Raw genomic sequence first — 19,335 nt, 5'->3', positions numbered from 1 at the left:
TGCTTTATTCCTCGCCTCAGACCAACACTTACGAACAAGATCAGAGGAACCGACTTTTTTAACCATGCCATTTTGAACTTAAACCAATGGGAACTAATATTAGACAACCTGCCTTGAAATTCCAACAAAAAAACGAAGAATAGTCAAAGTAACTAGCAAACAGATTCAAAAATCTATAATTAAGGAGTCTTTGACACCACCTTGCGGATGCAAACCCTCTATCAAGCTTTGGTGAGTGATAGTATTTACAATTGAAGGATATTAGGTTTGAATCCACTTGTGTTAAAAATTTAATTTTTTTAGGTAAACATGTCTGCAATCTAACCAATCTAACCAGACCAAACCGTTCAACCGAAACTGGATCAACCGTAGAACAGTTCTAGCCGTTTTTCAAAACTAAAAAACCAAACCACCTTTGACCCGATTTTGTGACCAGTTCCGGTTAAACCGACAGGTTTGCTTCAGTTATTACAACCATGATATTAACACATTCTAACTTGCTAGTTTCAATCATTTCTACTCTAATTCTTTTTCCTATCAACAATTTATCGTTAGATACACTTTTTCTCCTTACATTCCCTATCCTTATTCTCAGTTCCTTCTATTCAGATAATATCATTACTAACCTGCTTCCACACAAAAAAAAAATTTGGAATAAATTTGCGAGGAACCAAAATAATAAGAGGATTGAGAAAAAAATTACAATCAAGCATGTACATAAATTGGCTAATAAGCTGTACATTTTATTTTTTTTTGGCGGGGTAGGGGGAAATGATATCAGCGGAATAAAATGGTGTTTGTTAGCCTCTGCTGGGTTATGCTGCTCCTAATACGGCCATGGAAAAGGCACAAGGAAAGAAAGGAAAAACCTGGTCATACAGAAACTAAATTCTAATCAATTAGTAAGAACTGCATTCATGATGACAACATGCAAGACACTAATATCATAGCCAATGGTCATCATTGAGGCCGAAATACTCTCCTAATTTTGTTTGAATCCCACATTATTCTGATCACCCCAAGCTTTATTTCAGCCTCGAGGAACGACGCGCCTGTGGCTTCAGATGGGTATGGAAGCCTCATCCATCTCTCAGCCCTAAGATTAGTAATATCAACAACACATGTTTCAGATTCATCCAAGCTCTTTCCGTACCATTGACCTTGCACTTGATATACCTTTCCTTCACCAATCGCATCGCCTTGCTTATCTACAAGCACGACTTCTTGACCAGGCTTGCACTGGACATGTTCTGCACCACAAATACCGACAGCTTCTGCTACAGAAGTCTCAGCATTTCCACCACCACTGATTCTTCCTCTTCTTTGAGCAAGTCTTGCACCTGATGCTACATTTTCTTCACCATGACTCTCTGATGAGTCGTGTGAATGCCGCAATGCTAGAACACCTTGCTTTTCAGAAACAGCATTCTCGACCTCCATTGATACACGGACTTCTTTACCTGCACGTGCTAACCTTGCTTTTCGATTGTTAAGCCTGCAATAACAAAAGATAAGTAAAATTAAAAGTGTAACCAGTTATAAAAAAAAAAAAGGGCAAAGGGCGTCAACGTCTTCATGGAATATGCCCTTGCGGTTCCAAATGATTGCACACATATCCTATCATTAGTAACATCTGTTAACTTGACCCCAATGTGACACTTCTATAAAAATCAGAATAACGTAGTCGTAACTATTAAGAGTCAAACATGACTTGGCAACTCCACAAAATGAGTAGGACTAGTCTGACGGACAATTCAATGGGTAAACAGGAAAAAGGAAATAAAATTTAGCATTCCAAATAAATTGTGAAGAAAAATATAAAATGCCAATAGTTTTGAATGTTTCCACTCCACTTATACCAGTTGCAAAGGGACAGACATCCATCTCCATCTGCTTTCAACCATCATGTTAATACTAATCTTCTCAAGGAAACAGCAGGCATTTACCAGGAAGAACAACTGAGCATTTCAACTACCCTAGTTAATTAACTTCTACAAGAATTTTCGATGATGATATCCTAGTTATTTGCTGATGTTATCTTGATTATCAAAATGGAAAATAACCTCAAGGATAGGAAATAGTCCTTCAATGAAGGAATATAAGGTCATATAAGAAAAGAATAAAACTCCTCACCAGTTTTTCAGCTGTGCAAATGTAACTTCTGAACCCTGCAGAAAAATGTAAAAACCTATTAGGCAAGATGTTCTTCTCTTTCTCTAAAACTGACAACTAACCCACATTGTGAACAGTTTAAAGTTTCTAAGTTATACATACATGATGACTCAATTTATCAGCCCATAACTGTATAGAAGCTGCATTCCGCTGCATATCAGGTTCATCTACCAGAGCTTTCTCAATTAGAGCAATCTGATAGTCATTCATTAAAGTTCGTTTCCTTTTTCTTGGCTGCTTTTCTTCAAACTGAAGAGTTTCAACTTTTTCATCTCCTTGAACTCCTTGAAGGCCATTTTCCTTTTTAGGCTCACTTGATTTTGGGATGTCGCTGTTCCCCATTTGGCCAACAAAAATTTTTCCTCGAGTAGAACTAGTATCTGAACCACTTGTTTCAACATTCGGAAAATCTATGTCAACCTCTCTTACAACAGCAGATGCAATCACGCTAGATTTATCCTTCTCTTCCCTGACTGCATCACCACTGAGATTGATATGCTCACTTCTGAGATTGGGTTCCTCATCTTGGAAAGCAGAATTCTCAGACATTTCCTCTTTTGGATTACTGCTTGTGTTGTTAAGATTCGACGGTTCCTTCTTCAATAAAGGGGATGAGTAGTGCCCTGTACTTTTGGTCTCCTAAGAAACAAATATTCATTATGATTCTGAGAGGAAAACCAACATCACCAAGAAGTTCAATAAACAGTTCCAAATTCAACTTATGCATTTCCATCTTAACAATATAAGGTCCAATAAAAAAAAAAAAAAAAAAAAAAGGGCGGCCCGGTCGCATTACGCGTCCCCGCTGAGCGAGGGTCCGGGGAGGGGTCCCACCACAAGGGTGTATTGGGGGCAAGCCTTCCCTTGCCAATTTAATTGGCAAGAGGCCGCTCCTAAGACTCGAACCTACCATGAAGAATATAAGTCAAGTATGCAAATTCAGTTGTTACTAGAACAAGAATTCATATTACTGCAGGAGTAAAAACTCAATAACCAAGTATTGACTGTCACTAGAAGTTCTAAACCTATAAAAAAAAGAGTTAAAAGATAGGTTTCTGGCCAGTCTTCAGTATTGTCACCTTGATGATTATTTCTCTCTACCTCTATATTTTATTACCACCAAGAGAAGCTTACGTCACATAACTGATATTGTGATAAATCAAGCATAAACTAAGCTGAACATCGAGAATTTACCTGATGATGCTCAATGATGGCAAGTTTAGCAAACTTTTCCAAAGATACCGACCGTTGGTGTTTGATTTCCTGAATTTTCTCCAAAAGTATAATTTCATGGAAACTTTTATTAATAGAAAAAATGAAAAAAAAAAAAAAAAAAACAATTGGCATAGTTGCAACAGAACCATACTATAATAAAATAACAATTTATGCAACAAATAAATAAATCTCACTTGAACTTGGTTTTCTTCAAAATTAGCAGAATTAACCAGTGGTTCTAATTGGTTAAAGAAAACCCTGCAGGAAAATATAAAATAAAAAAATAAAACAGAAGTAATAACATGTGAAATACCTTAAAGTGAACTAAGAAACTTTAAGCAGCAGTAATAGCATGTACCTTAAAACGAACCAGTTATCATCTATAACTAGCTAGGAGGTTGCTAAGAGACCACTGATTCATAAAATATATCAGAGGTTTACTGATGGGCAAAAGAAACAGGTTTAGAAGTCCTATTTTGTTTTGTTCAGGATTACTTAATATTTTATTGTCCTAGCTGTCCTTTTCCAAATAAGAGCAGGAGTGCTAGTTTTTCTCTACCTTCGTAATCTTTTTCAAAGGATGTTAATTTCATTAATAAAACAAGTAATATTTCGTCAAATTTCTAAGAGATCCTATAACTTGATCCAAAACTTGGGGACATGACGAATTGGTATTAGAGCAAGTTATGGGAGAACCAAGTTCCTTTCAGAAACAGTTTGAGAATTTCTTAGCAAGGGGAGGAGAAGCATGACAGGATGCTAAGGCTGCTCAATTAGCACAATTATCTAAGGGAATGTCAGCAACTAAAACGATGATAGAGAGACTGTAGCAGAAAGCCGCACTATGGTGCACTCAAACAGGAAGAACCAGAACACCGGTAGTGGACCTTTGTTCCAAAATTCTCCAAACGCAAATTTTCCAAAATATGATGGCACATATGAGAGGGCGAGCCTTGGCGCAACGGTAAAAACGTTGTTGTCGTGTGACCAGAGGTCACGGGTTCGAGTCTTAGGAGCGGCCTCTTGCCAATTAAATTGGCAAGGGAAGGCTTGCCCCCAATACACCCTTGTGGTGGGACCCCTCCCCGGACCCTCGCTCAGCGGGGACGCGTAATGCGACCGGGCCGCCCTTTTTATGATGGCACATATGATCCGTTAAGGTGGTTAAGGTGGCTGAATTGATGCAAACATTTTTTCGCCATCAAACAACAGCAGAGGATGAAAGGGTTGGGTTGGGCTCATCATATCTTGAAGGGGACGTCCAACTCTGGTTTATCAAGCTAGAAAGAGATTTTCCAGAGTTAACATGGGAGGAGTTCAAAACTTAGTGCAACCAACAATTTGGACCGCCTATTCGCAGTAACAAGCTAGGAGAGCTGGTGAAGTGAAGGCAGATTCGGTTGGTGAGGAACATCAGAGGCGTTTTGAGCAACTATCAGCACGAGCGCGCTGAGGCTCGGATCCCATGGATGGTAAGATTGTCAAAAGAGCTTGTGATTAAGGGTCTAGCTGAGGCCCACATCCCATGGATAGCAAAATTATCATTTGCCGGTAACATTATTGAATATAAGGTCATCATCTCAGGGCCACTACTCCCAGAAGATACAGCGCATGAGGGAAAGGACAGTCATCAGTGACAATGGAGGGAGATCCACTTCAGGAAAAGCCAAGTCTCTGCAATTTGAAAAAGAAGGGTACAGACCGGATGCTAAGAAGAGCAGACCTTATAAGGTGCCAAATGAGAGATAGCCTTGGCAGCCTTCATACCTAAAAGGCAATGAAAATGGTTTGATTTGTATCATGTTTTGAATTTCTAAACATCTAATGTGTTGTTCTGGCTTTAAATGAAGGACATTGTTGTCCCATTAGAAATATTAAATGAAACCTCTCGGCGAGGAAACTTTACGCCACTTGAAAGTTGTTTGCATTCCCCTTATATGAAAATTATAAGCTAATGTTGAAAGCGGAAGTTATCAATTGAGATCTCAGTCCCATAGAGAAACCTCAAAGTCTAAATCCAAAGATAGGGATTATGAGAGGCTTATAGGGAAAGGCAGGGATAGAGTAAGAAAACTCGGAATAGAAATCTCTCACCAGTAGAGGAAAAATGGGACCTATATGGTGATTTAAAGAAACCCTAAAATTTGGACGCCATGGATCCAAAAAGGATTAGGCATGCCAAAATATGATAAGCTGCAGCCCAGTCTAGGACAACCCCACCAGAGGGATGGGAAGAAATTGTGCACAATGTTCAAAAGGTCCACATGATAAGATGTGGCATGCATGTTTGGTACAAATGAAAAAGTACATCTTGTTAAGGAAATCTGTATCTCATGAATATAGTATAACTGATTTTTACAATAAAACAATTAAGGCATGGCTAAAGCTATGACCTTAAGGCGCAATTGAATATTGTAAAAAGCCGGATGGGGGCACTGTTATGTGCTCGCGAATAGGATCTCGTGACTGGAAAATCCCATTGATTTCCCTTGTTGCTCTTGTTCTTCATTGAACATGTCTTGAAAAAACTCAATAGCGATTTGTAAGAGATCAGAGGCCAACTCCCTCTATTATGTCTGTAAATTTGTACCCTTTATTAATGAAAAAGCACTCTTATAGAAGAGTAAAAAGTCTAAAGTGGAATAAACTTTCTTAACTAAAAGACAGCTATGAGACCTACTAAAAATAAAAGACACTAACAAAACAGGAAATAGGAATAAGAAATAAAGCCTTGGCGCAACGGTAAAACGTTGTTGTCGTGTGACCAGAGGTCACGGGTTCGAGTCTTAGGAGCGGCCTCTTGCCAATTAAATTGGCAAGGGAAGGCTTGCCCCCAATACACCCTTGTGGTGGGACCCCTCCCCGGACCCTCGCTCAGCGGGGACGCGTAATGCGACCGGGCCGCCCTTTTATAAAGAGGAAATAAGACATCTTTCTCACACGACATCAGCGATATTGCTGACCCACAAAGGCGTCCACAACATTACTCCCCTCCTGCACAAAGAGCTTGTCCTCAAGCTCGAATTCGGGATAAGACTCGTGAAACTCAGTTAATGGAACCCAAGTAGCATCATGTAACGGCAAACCAGCCCACTCAACTAGAACTTCAACCACACCACAATTAACACACGAATGAATCACAGATGCAGGATGTGGAATAACTCGACCATGCTTTAAGAGAGACAAATCAGGGGTACTGGTTGGAGTGCTTGTGAACTTCTTAAGCAAGGAAATGTGAACATGATGAATTCTACTACTGTTCTCCAAAAGTTCCAGATTGTAGGCTACTAATCCTACACGTTGTAACACCTTATAAGGCCCATAAAACTTCGGAGCTAACTTAGGAACAAGCGTTTTCCTATAGAGTGTTGTCAATATGGCTGGAGCTTCAACAACACAAACTGCCCAGATTCAAAATCCACCTCCCGATGGCGCTGGTCATAATTCTGCTTCATCCGAAGTTGTGCTGACTTCAACCACATATGCACTTCAGCCAAAAGATCATCCCTTTCCACTAAGCAGCAATCAACCTCCTCAATACGAAATGAGCTAGGTTCATAAGATAGCAAACGAGGAGGGTCACGAGCATAGAGGACCCGAAAGGGTGTCACTCCCAAGGAAAAATGATAAACATTATTTTAACAATATTCAGTCCAAGGTAACCAATTGATCCATTTTCTTGGCTGGTCCCCCACAAAACAGCGGTCCGATCGACGCGATTTCTTCACCGGCGTACTCGCCTCCCTATTTCCGGTCTTTCTGTCCAATTGGTTTTCTGTTTTCGGTGATTCTGGTTACTACCTCTTCTCTGGCATATTGTTGGATCTCCGCCTTTGTTCTATGTTTTCTCCCCGCTGACTTGGTATTTCATTTCTCAATTAAGGTTGGCCTACTTTGCCTTCTTTGCTTTATGAGTGTGGTTATTCATTGAAGAACAATAGTGTGCATTTATTTATTGAATTGAGAATGTTTGACCAAGAGAATAAGAAGACTATGACTGAAATAACAGTGGGTAACACTAGAATTACCGATAGGAAATTAACCGGCGTTAAAGATTATACTCAATGGAAACGTACTATTACTAAGTATGTTAATAGTGTTGATTTGGGAGATCATTTAACTAGTAATCCTCCACTCAGAGATGATGAGGGAAATAGAAAGAAGTGGTTGATGACAGATTATAGACTTTTCAATTTGATTCAAAATACCTTAGATTCCACCATTGATGATATTGTGACTCATTGTGATACTATCAAAGAGATGTGTGATTATTTGGAGTCTATGTGTGCTAGTAAACAAGACTTAACTCATATTCATAATTTGTTGTCATCATACTATCCTCATGAGAAAAAGGATCGCACATTCTTCCAGTGCCACAATGATTGTAAACAGATGAGGAAAAGCGAACTAGATTTCCCATTTCAGCTGAGGTTAAACGTATGCAAGATGAGTATGATCGTGTATTTGTTCCTGGCTTTCTGGAAGCACTTGGTCCTAAGTTCGAGATAGCACGAAGCGTGGGACACTTCCCTCTTTAGCTAACCTTTATAGTCGACTTCTTCCTATGTGCAAGGATGGTGAAAAAGGTGTTTGGTGGTGTGGTGTCTCAAGAGATAACGGCTCTTGTGAGTAATGTGCATCATGGGGTTAAGGGTGGTTCTCGGGTTCCATTGGTAACCGTACATCTCAAAATCCTCGAGTGTGCCATCACTGCGGAGGACACATTAAGAAGAATTGTTGGAAGCTACACGATCGGCCTCAGCAAAGTAGCCCTAGGAAATTTGCTAACATTGCTACCGGTGATGGTATTCTACCGTCTCCTCACTTCCGGTCTTCGGCTCCCATTGTTACTATTTTTGTGGATGAATATGCTCGACTTCAGCAGTTGTCTCTTGATCATAGTGATCAGCGCCCTCCGCCACTGCCTTGGCTGATACAGGTAATTAGGCTGCTTGCCTCTCCACCTCATCCCGTAGTTGGGTTATTGATTCTAGTGCTACCGATAATATGACTTGTAATACAGGTACTCTCTCTTCTTTTCGTGCCTCTACCAATTTGTCATATGTTACTTTAGCTAATGGCGCAACAGCTCCTATAAATGGACATGTAGCAGCTCATCCCACTTCTAAAATAACGTTATCCTCTGTTTTATGCCTTTCTCAATTTTCTTTTAATATGCCTTTCTCAATTTCCTTTTAATTTGATATCTGTTACCCAGCTCACCAAAACCCTTAACTGTTGTTGTTTTCTTTCCCACCTATTACCTTTTTAAGGATTTTGGGACGAAACAGAATATTGGTAGAAGAAAATTGGTGAATGGCATGTACATTCTTGACTCATCAGAAGTGGTGCCAAGAGCAATTACCTGTGTAAGCTCTTCTCTGTTATAACTTCATCATCAATTTGGTCATCCGTCTCTTCGTGTCTTGCAGAAAATGTGTTTGAGTCTTCCACGGGAATATGCTTTGGAATGTGAAGGATGTCAGTTTGCTCAACATCATCGAGTACCGTATTCCCCTCGAATAAATAAACGTGTTGAGTCAGTTTTTTATTTAGTTCATGTGTGAGGTCCATGTCTTGTGGTTCCTAAACTTGGTTATCGTTGTTTCGTGACTTTTGTGGATGATTTTTCTCGAGTAACATGGCTTTATCCTTTGAAGTACCGCTCATATTTGATTACTGTTTGCGGAGTGACAATGCCAAAGAATACTTATCCAACAATTTTCAATCTTATCTTTTATAGCATGGTATTATGGTATTATTCACCAAACATCATGTGTTGTTACGCCTCAGCAAAATGGTGTGGCTTAACGTAAGAATCACCATTTACTTGAAGTTACATGTGCCATAATGTTTCAAATGCAAGTCCCTAAAGTGTTTTGGGTAGATGTTGTTTCCACTGCTTGTTACCTCATCAATCTTCAGGGTTAGATTTTGTACTCTATTCTCTTTCCTTCTCATTCTTTGTTTTCTGTTGCTCCTCGTATTCTTAGATGTGCTTGTGTTGTTCAAGATATTCGTCCTTAAGTCTCTAAGCCCAAATCTCTAAAGTGCGTCTTTGTAGGATATTCTCGGAGTCAGAAAGGGTACTATTGTTACTTTCTATCTTTGGGGCGATACCTTGTTTCTACAAATGTCACGTTCTTTGAAAGGACTCCTTTCTTTCGTTCGTCTCCATCCTCACTCACTTTACCTCTAGATAACACTAGTGATTTTCTGATATATACTACTCCCTTCGTTTTTCATTACATGACGTTTTAGACTTTTTAATTTGTTCTTTTTTATATGTCATTTTGTATTACCAATGCAATTTTTATAATGCTTTCTCTAATTTGCCCCTATTTATGATAAGAGAGAGGTCTAACTATTAATGCAAATAACCTTAATTAAGCCATAAAAATTAAGATGAGACAGAAATTTGCATAGAAAGTAGAGATTAGAAAATGAAAAAACTGAAACGACATATAAAAAGTAACGGATTATAAGTGAACAGTTTATCTCTCGGCATGTTATTCGTCACGCTTATTCTCGGTGTGTGCAGCCTGCGATTGAGGCACCACCAGAGACCAATATTCTCTCATTTGTTTCAGTTCCAGATCCTCCACCTTCGTATGATCCCAGTCCTAATCTTCATATTGCCCTTCGAAAAGGTACACGGTCTTGCACTTACCCAGTTTCCTCCTTTGTTTCTTCTTCTTTCTCTCTCATCTTTGTTAATTTCTCTCTCTAAAATCAAACCAATCAAATATAAGATTGTTTCATCCTCTCTTCTTTCTACAAAAACGTTAGATTAAATTAATTATTTGAGATATGGAAGATGAAATTTGTAATTTTACGTGATGATGGCTTTCTTCTCTGCCCATGGATTTTCTTACATCCTTTTTTGGATCGTTACCCACCAGACTTCCGAGGTAATATATGTAATTAATCACTAATTAGATGAAAAGCCAATTTTTAATTCATTTTACTACTTGATTTAATTCAGACAGTTACCAATTTCTCATTCATTTACTTGTTTTTTCTCTGGAGCATTTTATCGAACAGTTTTCTGGCAATGACATAGAAGTAGTTTATGCATTGGTTAATTAACTGGGAATGACACAAACCCCAAAACTATTCCGATCGCTGCTCATGCTTTCTGTGTCGGAATTATTGTTATCACCACCACCTCCACCTCCACCTCCTCCGCCGCTGCCGGCTCGCATCTCCTATTCCATTCTCATGGTGTTCTTCAGCTGAAAATGAGAAGATTTAATTTCAATGTTGGTTTAGATTAGGAAAGTATCAGAAGAATTGATTAAATGTTTGTGTTTAAATTGTTTGGCTTTACTGAATCTTTAGTTACGGCACTACGAAATTGGTAGGAAGGAAGGATTGGATATGGCGGTCAAACCTGTTGATTATGTTTGGTATGTGTTTGGATGGTGAAACTCAATGATTTTAGAGAGAAATCAACAAAGAGGAGGGAGAAAGAAGAAAAAAATAAAAAAAATTAAAGAGAGATGGAGAAGATAGTGTAATTGATTTTTATTTTTTATTTTGTGGTTTGTTTGTGATAATTAGATAATAATGGGTGTTAATTTATAAAATAAATAAATATAAGGACCAAATTAATTCTTTTTCCCTTTGACTTTTAACATCGTTAGTCAATTTGGTATGTGTTTGCTAACGGAATGAACCTCAAGGTACCATTTTGTAAATTTTTAAACCACAAGGCTGCGATCGAAAACAGATGTAACCACAAAGTTTATTTTTGTACTTTTCCCTATTGGAAATGGAGTTATCACAGTTGTTGTTACCATTTGGATTTCCCAGTATTCCTTTATCCGAGTTGATCCATGATGTGTTAAAGGATTCCCTCCTTAGACTATTACAGGAAGAAGGGCCATGGTTTCCTTGGATCAATTGGGGATACAGATTTCTGCATCAATTCTTCCAAGGATAGGTGGGAATTTTGTTGCTCCTTGCGAAGCACTGCATTCTCACAAAGGAGATATTCAATCCTCAGATGATGCTCGAATGGACTGAACGAAGTTCGCAACGCAGTTTGCAAGTTCTCTAGCTGAGTAGTTGTAACTTCAGCTTGCTTAGAAAGTTCAATGGGTAAATAACGAATTTGCAGCTCTAAAGCTTCCATCACTGCCGAATTTTTCTTAGTAGTTACTGACCATACTAGAATGGATGACCACGGAAAGGTGTCTCTGATACCAATGTATATCAGGAGTTGGATTTTGACAGATTAGAATTTAGGCAGAAATAGAAAGGAAGAATAAAGGACAGAGTAGGAGAAGAGAGAAAAAAGAGAGACTGGGGAGAATTTTAATTAGAATTTACGTACCTTGCATTACAAAAGCATAAGCCTATAAAAGGAATCAAAAGTACTGCTGACGATAGCAGCTACTACAATTCTCACAGCTGTAAGACCTACTACCTTATAACTAACTGCTAAGGCAAGGCAAGAACTAATGGGAATAACAATAACAAAGCAATTAAACAATCATAAAACACTTAGCCTAATTATTAAGGCTTCTTTCTATGCTGATGTGTGACATCCGGGGTTGTCCAAAGTGGCAATAGTGGATGTGGAATTGCAACAACGAGATGAGCTGATGATGCAGATCCTACATGGTAGGCTGCCACAAGTTTAGCAGCATATGAAAAAATGTTGTCCTCAAGCATCGAGATTTGGAATTTCAGGAGGGTGATTTGGTGATATTAAAGATGCAACCTTATCAGCAATTTTCCTTGGCCTATCATAGCAACCATAAGCTGTCACCACAATTCTATGGCCCTTTTATTCTTGCCGCTAGGATTTAGGATGCGTCCTATCATTCGAACTTGCCTTGTGAGGCAAAAACTCGTCTATTTTTCCATGTCTCTTGTCTTAAGAAGTATGAGGGGCTGGTCAATTTCAGTTATGCTGCCTGCTGTTCATAAGGGTGAAGTCCAGCCTACTCCCAATGCAATTTTGGATTCTAAATGTTGTTCAATGATCCTCGTTTGTTAGTTAATTGGGAAGGATTATCTCGAACTGATCCTTCATGGGAACCAGCCTCGCATATTGAACAATGGTATCCTTCCTTTGCGGATGAGGTCACGTGCATTTTTAAAGGGGAAAGCAAGGTTATGAAACCACCGATTCATAAAATATTCGGTTAAAGGTTTGTTGCTTTTATCTACTAGTTTATTTCCTAGTCCTATTTTGTTTAGGATTATTTAATATTTTATTGACCTAGCTACCTTTTATCTCCTAGTTTATTTCCTAGTCCTATTTTGTTTAGGATTATTTAATATTTTATTGGCTTAGCTACCTTTTTGCAAATAAGAGTAAGAGCCCTAGTTTTCCTCTACCTTTGTAATCCTTTTCAAAGGACGTTGATTTCATTAATAAAGCAAGTAATATTACGTCAAAATTTAATCCAGAGTTCTCTCTAACAAGCTCTATCCTTGTCTACCACTATAGGTAGGCTAGGTCAAAAGAACCAAAAGGAAGTTTTACTTCCAGACATTCAGGTATAAGGTTCTATAACTCGACCCAGAACTCGAGAACTTAACAAAGGTCCTAAGCCTCAATATGTTGCTATATGTGAGATGTATCAATAACCATAGTTATTAAAGGCGCGCCTTCAGCCTTAGCGCCTCTGGCTGACAGAGACAGGCACTGTCAGCCAGGCGCGCGCCTTGAGCCAGTCTGAATTGTATAATTACCATCATTATATCAGTTCAGAAGCTGTTAGAAGCAAAACTTATCTATATATAATACGCCCACAGAAAGAGAAAAAAAAAACGAGGAAAAGCAACAAAAGTTTGTATTACCTCAACAGTTGTACATCCTCCTCATTTAGAAAGTTCGGAATCAAAGATTCAGCATGGCACAACAAAGAACCTACAAAATAACTTGTTCATAAGGAACACAAGAAATTCATAATAGCATGTCCACACCAAAAAAAACATGGGAAATAAGTGCTTACGCAAGTTATTGCAAATAGTTTCCCCTTTGCGAGAACCAGGAGTGAAACAAAATCCAGGCAATGATTCAGATGGATCCATCCACATGCATTCTAGGAATTTGTTGAGGAAAAGATTTCTTTCCTGCTCTGTGGATTACATTAGAAGGTTAAATTATTTAATCAGGAGAAAGGCAGCAGATCAAGCTTAGTAAAAAAATTGAAAACATTATATTAACTGACCTATACAAATGTTAGGGACAAAGCAATGAAGGTTGGCAATTACTTTAACAAATAATGAAGTCCTTTGATGAGCATAGCTAGCTTGGGGCATGTTACTGGGAATTAAAGTAATCTCTAAATTTATAGCACTTGAGTTAAACAATGAAAATGTCTCCAAAACCCATCCAGCTTCTGTAAATATATCATATTCGAGAGTAGCATCTTCCTCCCTCAGCGGAAGTTCAGAAGAACACCAAATGGATAAAAACTCTCCATGAGGTAGTAAAAATATAGCTGTGAGAACCTTAGTCTGGAGCAACCATTCAAATTTGAAATAAAATGAACAAACAAAAAGAGATTATCAAAATCTTTATGATGGATGATTTCAAGCATAAAGCATCATTAGTTCACAGAAAAATTCAGATATATGTTGCAGTTCAATGTTCATATTAGTAGCATAATAGTAGATCATCAAGGTCCTAGAACTTTTTTGTTTCTTGTAGATTAGCAGACCACTTTTTGAAATCTTTGTGAATCTAATATTGCTGGTCGAAATATGAACCTAAGCAAGCACCCTGCTTATAGAATGAAATGATGGCTTACAAAAGATGTTGTAATGTATGATCGAAAATTTGAATCATCTGAAAAAATATCAGCCAGACGCATGGCATTGAGTCGCAGAAGTCCCATTGGAAAAGATCTCTGAGAACTAGCACTAAGATGTTTGGGATCTTTGCAGAGTGCAGCCTTTAATATTTGTAGGACCTACATCATAAGAGCTGTATTATGCACAAACGTATGAAGTAAAAGCAGCTTCAAAAAGAAGTGCAGATCTAGGAAAAATGCAGGATGGAAGAAATGTAGCTTGTGGCCCTAGTCATTATCACAAGCATCGTAAGTACCCATCACAAAAACTTTCAAGCCAAACAATCCTCTTTACAAGCTAAGGGAAAGATTATCAAATTTGTAGCAAATAGAATCTTAAATGATAGAAACGGCAAGAAGGCTCTCAAAATGATTAAGTAAACTTTGTGGTAAAATTCTGTCAAAATATTTTTTAGTCTCCCAGGTTCAAAAGGCATATGAAGAAAATAGTGGGTAACAACTCTGCACCAATGCAGAATAAGTAAACAAGCTACTGCAGATTTTTTTTTTTTTTTTTTTTTTTAAAAAAAAAAACTAACCTCTAATGCAACAGACTTTGCCAAATCAAAACTCCCTGGAGAGCTCGCAACCTCATCAAGGTAAGAAATACTTTCTGCTTCACACAGATGCAATAGCTGCATAAATTAATTGAGGTTATAGATTGACAAATGATGAATTTAAAGTACAAAATCAAGTACAAGCCCATATAATGTACAATGTAACTAAGTGTTGCTATTACTATGACTTACAATTGATAATACTTTGGCTTTTAATCTGGAAACAGCAGCAAGTATTGTAGGAGACTTCATGAAAGGAGGTGCAATATTTAACTTCAAGATGGCCTGTGCCAGAAAAAGAACACCACCATTTCCACATAGTTCCTGGGATAAATTGACTATGCATTAATATAAGAATGAAAAACAAAAACAAAAGCTTCAAAGACCTATAAGATTGAGTTTGTTACCATAGATTGTTAAAAATCAGGCCTACAACTTACACTAATTAAATTGAGGAGGGAACTTATCCATGCAAATACAACTTGTCATAGTAACCTAATTCAATGCTATGAAATTGTAATAATTGAGTATTTCAAAGAGTAAATGACTAATCAATAAACAACAAATGTACCCAACAGATTAAACCAGCACTTTCACCGTGAATAACCTGTCAATTTGACCATAAAACACATTTTCTTCAGAAAGATGCTACTAACACAAACTTAGAACAGAAGCCTTGTTCTCAAAATGAATCGAATGACAGAGTTTTATCTCAGAACCTTGTTCCTAAGTAATCGCTCCCTAAACAATTTTTGCTGGCAGAGTGACTGAAGAAACTGTAAAGAGGCTTCACATTGTTGGCACAGGTAGTTAGCTATTTGTTCTGCTGCCGGACTAGATCTCATGTGAATATCAGCTTGTTGAGCTGACAGCTTGATCTGAAGAAACCTGATAGCCAAATGTACGGCTCCAAAAGCTGCATCCATAAATATGTCGACCTATAACAGAAATTTCAAGATCAGAAATTTCATAATTTCCCAACTTGCATTAACTTAAGATTCAAAAATGCAATATGATGTGACCATTAATTGCTAAGGAAAGAGGAGTTAACCAATTGTGGGGAACAGAAGCAGTGGTCATTGGTCAAGATGCATCCAATTCATTTCCTTGAATGGCATCTTGAATAAAATATAACCGAGGAACTGTACCTTAGGGTGTGCCAGCAACACGTGAACAAGATCTTGCCAATTTGAAGATATACATCCTATTAATAGATATAGACTGCATGCAACCAGTGCAGAATGCAGAAGGGGCACAGCACTTTTATTATCAACTTCCTATATCACAAAAGAAAATCATGGTAAACATAATTCTATTTAAAAGTAAATCAACATAAAGAAAAAGATCAGGAAATACCTGTCTGATGCCATTAAGAACAATTAATACGTAAAACACCAGATCTATCAGTTGTTCTGACACTTTTACATCATCAAGCAAAATCTGCAAACAAACAGATAATTAGGACAAATGTATGTCAGTTTACAAACTTCAGACCTAAATCTTCCAAAGTGTAAAATGCCCAAGGAAGAAAAAGAAGATATCAAATGTCTCCATATGCCAATAGACCAACAGGGAGATCATATACTAATAATTTTGCGGAAACTTGAGAATAACAACATGGTATCAAATACAGATTCTCAACCACAACAATGATAAGGGCGGCCCGGTCGCATTACGCGTCCCCGCTGAGCGAGGGTCCGGGGAGGGGTCCCACCACAAGGGTGTATTGGGGGCAAGCCTTCCCTTGCCAATTTAATTGGCAAGAGGCCGCTCCTAAGACTCGAACCCGTGACCTCAGGTCACACGGCAACAACGTTTTACCACAACAATGATATTTACAAATAATGCTGACAGCAACAGTAAATTGGATAGAATTAAGATATAAAAGCTCATGTATCTGGGGAATAAGCATCGGCTAACTTTGTGCCAGCAGCAGCGATAATACAGAGGATGCAAGCGTGCCAAAACAAGTTTAGCACATTTAAAATATACCTGCTTGAATCCACCAAAAAAAAAGGCCACTTATATTTTCAAAATTGGAACTAACAGAAAATAGAAACAATGGGGATATATTAGGGCTGCAAGATAATTAAGGAGCTAAAAGCTAAGGACCAAAACAAATATTTAAGTTGAATAATGGCCATCCTTCTCTGCAACTTGTTAAGGTGTTGACCAATGTCACAGATCCATCCATATATGCTGTAGCCAACTGTTGATTCCTTGCTACTAAATGAAACAAATACAAAGATGATGACATGTAAGATCAAAAAATTGAAACCTTATGCAAGGATCACTAATTGCAACCTGTTCAAGTTTAGCATGCCGAGGAGCTAAGTCGCATAGGGAATGCAAAAGCCGAATTCCGCATATTAAGTATCTCAACAGCGCTTCATCCTTGTCAGATGACACGAGGACAGCAATAAGATGCAAAGGAAGAAAGCCTGCCAGTTTTTCCACATCAATCTGAAAAACAACACAATTTATAACAGAAGGCAGTGGTTAAATTGGAGAACATAAGGATGATGAAGACAATGCCTGACCTTTATGTTTGATCCTTTTTCAGTGCGGAAGTGAATTATAAAATTTTCTGAATCCCTTATTAATTTATTAAGCTCCTCCTGAGGGCTCAGCCCATGTAACTCTTTCACTGCTGAAATTAAGTCAATGACCTGCTAAAATAGGGGAAACATGTTAAAAATTGGGGAAGGATGTAGGGAGAAAGAGAAAGGAAAACTGAATGACTGAAACAGAGTTCAATTATTGAAGAAAAGAAAAAGATGGCATAGCTGAACAATTGATAAAGGGAACTGCAAGAAAGTGAAATGACTACACAAACAAAGTGATCAATGCAAGCGAATTCCACTTACTTGTTCAGCATTATATGATGATTCATCCTTAGCAAGCCTCATCCTAGAGCCAAAACCAGGAAGTTCATGAACAAAATATAACACTAAGCAATTACAGATATATGACATACATGGAGTTGTTGCTGAGTTAAATTTTTTGCCAAAATATCCAAAAAAGTAATGTTTCTAAAAGCAGCTAACAGGAGAAGGTAAATGTGCTCCTGCCTGTATGCACCAAATATATGTTGAACAAATAAGCAGCTCCAAAGACAAAAGAGCAAGAGTTGATGGATAGACCAAACACAGAGCAATTAATACATCAGATAAGAGAAGCATCTATATGAAATCATGAAATTATGACAAAGGAAAAGTTGGTCCCTCATCATAGTAGGCACAAGCTTCTTGCAACAAATGATTACGAAACCTAAATTTCTAGTAGATAGCTGGATCAAGTTATATTTGAAGGATCTTTCCATCTAGCTCTTTAAAGTCCAAAAAAATATCACATTTCCTAAAATTTATTTTGTCAGCTTGATATATTATCAAGCCTACGCCTTGTAGCATTTTTAGGTGCCATATTAATAATCCCATCCTACTCAAATGGACATCAGTGATTCGTGCTTAGAATTATACTGTAGCAGTAAACTAAAAAATACCTAGCACAAATATAGGAAGACATGAATTACAAATATAATTTTTCCAATGAAATATAATTACTTTTCAAACTCGAAAACACCACCAAATCCAAAAATGAAAAAGACATGCCAAGGGAGAAAAAAGAAGATATTTTCAAATGGCGCAAATTGAAGTTCAAGATTATAACGGTCAGCAAAAATTTAAATCGAAAATACTTACGTACAAGTATTCCAATAGTGTCAATTGAATAATAAAAGAAAAATTACAAATTTGTACGCATTTAAATAAATTGAAGTACAAGAGAAGAGAGCTTAAAACGGCTTCAACCAAAAACCAATAAAGAAAGGAAAACCCTAGATTTCAAGAAAGCAAAGGGAAGTGCACGTTGAAACCCTAAAATGCAGAGACAAGAAAGGACCACATAAGAAAGAATTAAAAACACAAAAAGGGGAAGGGAGAAAAGAAGAGTAATTCCAAAAGTATTTAGGAGCTAACCCAGAGTTGGTATCGATGAGCTTCCAAGTTCCAATAGGGTAGGAGAAAATGGAATAAATTGGCAGGGTGTGGTTATTGGGTGTGTGTATTTGGGAGAGCAAAATGTAGAGGTCGAGGCAGAAATTTTGAAAATTGAAAAGATAGAGAAGAAGAGTAGAGAAGATTGAAGAGTACGTGAAGTATATGGTGTTGTTGGTTTTGAGTTTCTAATAAATTATTACTTGGTTGGGGTTGATGACACCAGATTGGGTTTCGACAAAGATGCAGCCTGACGACGGTAACTGCTCTTTGATTTTGTCTTTTCTAGTTCCGGGACTTTTTTTGATTTTCGTGGATTTGGTGAAGTATCAAAAACTGAAAACTGAAAATTGATATAGCAAGCTAGTTGGGTATATACTAATAAAGCTCATGTATTTCATTTTTACACTTCACATGTAATTTATTGCATGCACGCTGTAATTATATATAAATATTAATAAAAAATATAATCTAATAATTACAATTAATGACATAAATATGTTATATAAATTAAATATTATTATTTGATTTTCACATTTACTTTAAATAATATTTTTATAGATAAATATAATAATAAAATAA

The 19,335-nt window shown here is 37.5% G+C and overlaps 1 protein-coding gene across 8 annotated transcripts; it reads right to left on the bottom strand.

Moving 5' to 3' along the window:
• Positions 1-687: 687 nt before the first annotated feature.
• Positions 688-19,096, bottom strand: LOC136218359 (nodulin homeobox). 8 transcript variants are annotated; one of them, XM_066005175.1, is made up of 19 exons: positions 18,736-19,096; positions 17,626-17,668; positions 17,299-17,430; positions 17,063-17,221; positions 16,115-16,198; positions 15,907-16,035; positions 15,478-15,696; positions 15,330-15,365; positions 14,951-15,082; positions 14,741-14,836; positions 14,160-14,321; positions 13,578-13,866; positions 13,359-13,484; positions 13,204-13,273; positions 3,582-3,645; positions 3,367-3,444; positions 2,275-2,811; positions 2,134-2,168; positions 688-1,495 (listed from the first exon to the last, which is right to left on the bottom strand). In XM_066005175.1, the coding sequence occupies exons 2-19, from the start codon at positions 17,665-17,667 to the stop codon at positions 961-963; spliced, it is 2,925 nt and encodes a 974-aa protein (XP_065861247.1). In that variant the 5' UTR covers position 17,668; positions 18,736-19,096; the 3' UTR covers positions 688-960. The 8 variants fall into 8 exon arrangements, with proteins under 8 accessions (XP_065861247.1, XP_065861252.1, XP_065861248.1 ...); XM_066005180.1 differs by having other exon boundaries at positions 13,359-13,479; positions 13,621-13,866; XM_066005176.1 differs by having other exon boundaries at positions 17,299-17,427.
• Positions 19,097-19,335: the final 239 nt, after the last annotated feature.

The sequence above is a fragment of the Euphorbia lathyris genome, chromosome 2 (genome assembly GCF_963576675.1).
Source record: "Euphorbia lathyris chromosome 2, ddEupLath1.1, whole genome shotgun sequence".
Taxonomy (NCBI): Eukaryota; Viridiplantae; Streptophyta; class Magnoliopsida; order Malpighiales; family Euphorbiaceae; genus Euphorbia; species Euphorbia lathyris.
The sequence above is the reverse complement of the archived record's forward strand: the minus strand, read 5'-3'. Positions and strand labels throughout refer to the sequence as shown.